Source organism: Limulus polyphemus, unplaced genomic scaffold, assembly GCF_000517525.1.
Source record: "Limulus polyphemus unplaced genomic scaffold, Limulus_polyphemus-2.1.2 Scaffold5790, whole genome shotgun sequence".
Lineage (NCBI taxonomy): Eukaryota > Metazoa > Arthropoda > Merostomata > Xiphosura > Limulidae > Limulus > Limulus polyphemus.
Window position 1 is genome coordinate 1 of NW_013671400.1, and position 4,713 is coordinate 4,713.

The 4,713-nt window shown below is 31.2% G+C and overlaps 1 protein-coding gene across 1 annotated transcript in view; it reads right to left on the reverse strand.

Annotated features, from left to right (window-relative positions):
- Window positions 1-3,038: 3,038 nt before the first annotated feature.
- Window positions 3,039-4,713, reverse strand: part of LOC111089284 — a gene marked incomplete at its 3' end in the record, with an annotated part of 53,745 nt that continues 52,070 nt past the window's right edge. The window contains exon 11 of the mRNA XM_022401502.1: window positions 3,039-3,158. Coding sequence (XP_022257210.1) covers window positions 3,039-3,158 — 120 coding nt within the window. The remainder of the gene's footprint in view (window positions 3,159-4,713) is intronic.

Here is a 4,713-nt window from a genome sequence, read left to right on the forward strand (position 1 = left end):
AATAATAATATAATCTATTTAGAGTGACATATATGCCCATGTTAGTAGCTACAAATAATAATATAATCTATTTAGATTGACATATATGCACATGTTAGTAGCTACAAATAATAATATAATCTATTTAGATTGACATATATGCACATGTTAGTAGCTACAAATAATAATATAATCTATTTAGATTGACATATATGCACATGTTAGTAGCTACAAATAATAATCTAAATAGATTATATATACCATAATTTTCTGAATAAAATATCCTTTTTTTTCTACTAAAACTTTATCTAGAAGTTAGAGTGTGTATAATATAAATGTAAATGCTTTTCAAGCCGGTCTAGACTATCTTTCCTGATACGCATTGTGAATGATAATGCATATTTAGTAGAAATGTTGCATTTCAATGGTATGTCTTATTACTTTTCTCTGTTTCTAAGGCATAAATGAAACTGTCTCCCATTTTCATTCATTTTCAGTATCTTTAAACACAATTTTTGAAATAAAATGATCAAGAAACTAACTAATGTGATTTTATTTACATGCACACTTAGACATGTTTCAAAATACAAAACCAGTTATCTCTACATTATGTTTGATATTAAAAACTACAAATTGTTTTCCATGAAACCTTCAAATTCTGGGTCCAAATAGTTGGTGGAAATTCTCTACATAGCAAGTGCTAGGGAAAACTCACTTTTAGCAATTTTACAAATACTCTAACATTTTGACAATATTTATTTGCTGGCTGCAATTGCAAAGATAGCAAGCAATAGAGTGAATGCACAATTAGAGATTATATAGACCCTAACATCCTTGCCATCAAAGGGTTACTTTGACTACAGTATTGCAAAAGTCTATTATTTATGGTGATATGACAAATTTGACACTTTGTACATGAAGATTAGTGTGTATTACATTCAGAAAATTACAGCAGTAGAAATCATACACATATAATAAGATCAAACACATCTACAAACAGCAAATGTGTACTTGCATGTGGTGTGTTGGATCATAATACAAAAGTGCACACTTCTACATGTCTCTCACAGAAACCACTTGCTACATGGTAAAATCAACTCAGTGACAGTTTCATTTCTCTAATGAATGACTTTGCCCATGGAGCATTCGGGCTTGTTATTTTTCCCTTTGTCAAAGTGAAATTTACATTATCCAAGACAATGGGCAACAGAAACTGTAGTCCTAAAATGTATGTTTTTTATGCCAAAGAAAAAGAAAACTTTCAATTACTAAACTTGTCATAACCCAAGCCAGATTCTCTTTCTAGTGCTGCCTGGGGACCTAAGATATATAGAGTATCTGAGCATTTAGTTCTGAGTATTAATGATGGTGAGAAACCCACTTGAAGTAAAAATGTACAGCTATATTAATCACCTAACATCTGTACTCGTACCTGTTCACACTGTTGTCCCTAAGACATGTGTCCAGTAATGGTCAGTTTTAAACAGTCTTTGTTAACCTGAAGATGACCTAAGAAGGTCAAAACTTTGTTCTTGTACTTTATTTTAAATAAAAACTATACATTTTTAGTTCTGGGTCTGCCGAAAGCAAAGATCAACCATACAGAAACACTTTATGGTATAAAAATTCAGAAAAACCTTTACTTACAAACTAATAAAAAAAGGCACACACAGATAGATACTAGTATAGTATATAGATATAGTAAACAAAATCTTGATGAGTACAACCAGATATATATAGATAAAGTAAGCATTTGGCACTCAAATACTCCATACAGTATCAGTCACTGGCTAAGGAAAGCAACAATACATTATTATTCCAGATGTATATATGTTCTCTCACATTGTTGTTTACTTACAATGTTGGACATACAAATACTAAACACTGGCTAAGGAAAGCAACAGATCATTATTTATCCAGATGTATATATGTTCTCTCGTATTGTTGTTTAGTTATAATGTTGGACATGCAAATACTAAACACTGGCTAAGGAAAGCAACAATACATTATTATTCCAGATGTATATATGTTCTCTCACATTGTTGTTTACTTACAATGTTGGACATGCAAATACTAAACACTGGCTAAGGAAAGCAACAGATCATTATTATTCCAAAAATAATGTTTTGTTTTCAATTTTTTATACTTTATTAAAAGGATAATATTTATCTTATACTAGCTTCTAACCCATGACAGGGATCCTTCTATCTTTTCATTTTATTTGTGCTAATCATGTGTCCAAACGAATCAAGTCAAAATTCAGCCTTTTCATACTATTTACTTGTTAATTGTTTTATAGCAATGACAAAATGAAAAACTCCTATAGCAAATGTTCATGTACTGACCACTGTAATATTGAATGTTATTTATTAAGTCACTAAAGTTCATGTCGTTCTTGTTAATACCTTTAAGTTAATTAGAATAAGCAATAAAAAAAAATTCACTTCACTTGAGTATAATGATAAAACAAGTATTCTCACTTCACTTGAGTTTAATGATAAAACAAGTATTCTCACTTCACTTGAGTATAATGATAAAACAAGTATTCTCACTTCACTTGAGTATAGTGATAAAACAAGTATTCTCACTTCACTTGAGTATAGTGATAAAACAAGTATTCTCACTTCACTTCACTATAATGATAAAACAAGTATTCTCACTTGAGTATAATGATGAAACAAGTATTCTAACTTCACTTGAGTATAATGATAAAACAAGTATTCTAATTTTATCATTATACTCAAGTGAAGTGAGAATACTTGTTTTATCATTATACTCAAGTGAAGATTTGTTTTGAAATAAGTTGGAATACTTGTTTTATCATTATACTCAAGTGAAGTGAGAATACTTGTTTTATCATTATACTCAAGTGAAGTGAGAATACTTGTTTTATCATTATACTCAAGTGAAGTGAGAATACTTGTTTTATCATTATACTCAAGTGAAGTGAGAATACTTGATTTCTTATCTTCAGCCACATCAACTGACTTCAATATTAGAGAGACAATTAATAAACTACTGTATAATTTTAAATCAATGAAAGAAACAAACATAATTACTTGCGTCAGGAAGTGGAGCTTCTGCGACTGCTGTTGCACCTGGTAAGGAAAGTTTGTTCTGTGATTCCTTTTGATAAAGTGACCTCATTTCTGGCCAATTTGAGGGATCCGCAAGTTCAGCTAAAGATAAAAACAGTGGCAAAATAATGAGTCATACAATACCAAAGCTTTTGCTGATAATTTACTCAAAAACGACCTGTAAGTGAGGTCCTCAAGTGCTGCCTAGGTCTCACTGACCATAGAAAATGTCATACATATTTCATAGAAAATAACACCAGCATTACCAGAAAAATTTTAATCCATAGATAAGTAAGAAATATGGTTTAGACACAAAGTAGCTTGGTTGGTTTTGAATTTTGCTCAAAGCTACACAAAGGCTATCTAGACAACACCACCGACTACCAACTCTTGGGCTACTCTTTTACCACCGAATAGTGGGATTGACCGTTACATTATAACATCCCTACAGCTGAAAGTACGAGCATGTTGGTGCAACAGGGATTTGAACCTGAGACTCACAGATTGCAAGTTAAGAGCTCTAAACACCAGGCTATGCCAGACCCATACAAAGTGAAATTTTCTAAGAGATTTAATACAAATAAACATCATGACACCAATATCAGATGTCAAATAAAATATATTTGAAAAATAAAATTACATGTTCTTTCCTAAAAATTGAAAGTTGTCACTTCTTGAAATTAGACCTTGTATAGCTTTGGGAACTTAATAAAACATTCTCACCTACTAATAAAAAAAATTGGACAATTATAAAAACCACAAAACTATCAACACGTTAGTAAAGTGACAACCTCAAAACCCTACTATAAGTGGAAGAGTTACTTTAGTAACTAAACGTTTTACTAGAACTTAAATAACATCCTCCTATGGAGTATAACATAGGCTTGACTTTACATTCCAACATCAGTTGATACAAAAATCAAACAAAAATATTGCAATTTTCAATACAATAATGAAGCAATAATACAAATGCTTTCAAAAGGTAGATTTTCTTTCCTCAGATTTAATGGGATTGTTATTTTATGACTCACTTTTCCATTCAATTTTTTAACTAATATGTACAGTGTTTAAATACAGAATGCCTAAGAAAAAACTAGGTATAAAATATTTTTATAAAATTTAAAAACTGTCTAAAATTCCAAAAACAAATCGTTCACTTCTCAGATATAACAGCACTAATATAGTGGTGATAATTATCTGAAAAATCACAATTACCAAAATTCTATTAACTTAGAACTTTTTTGCTCGTCTTTAAGCAGGTCAATTTCAGTACCTAAAAATTAACCCCTGGTAACATTTTAAAGCATAATAGTAATTAAGATTGACAGTTGTGAGCCCTGAGTAAAATGTTAAAAGTCTTCTGGTTAGAAAGAGAGGCAGCTGTGGTTCATGGTAAAGTGTTAAAACCTTCTGATTAGAAAGAGAGGCAGCTGCGGTTCATGGTAAAAGTCTTCTGGTTAGAAAGAGATGCAGCTGCGGTTCATAGTAAAATGTTAAAAGCCTTCTGATTAGAAAGAGAGGCAGCTGTGGTTCATGGTAAAAGCCTTCTGATTAGAAAGAGAGGCAGCTGTGGTTCATGGTAAAGTGTTAAAAGCCTTCTGGTTAGAAAGAGAGGCAGCTGTGGTTCATGGTAAAGTGTTAAAAGCCTTCTGGTTAG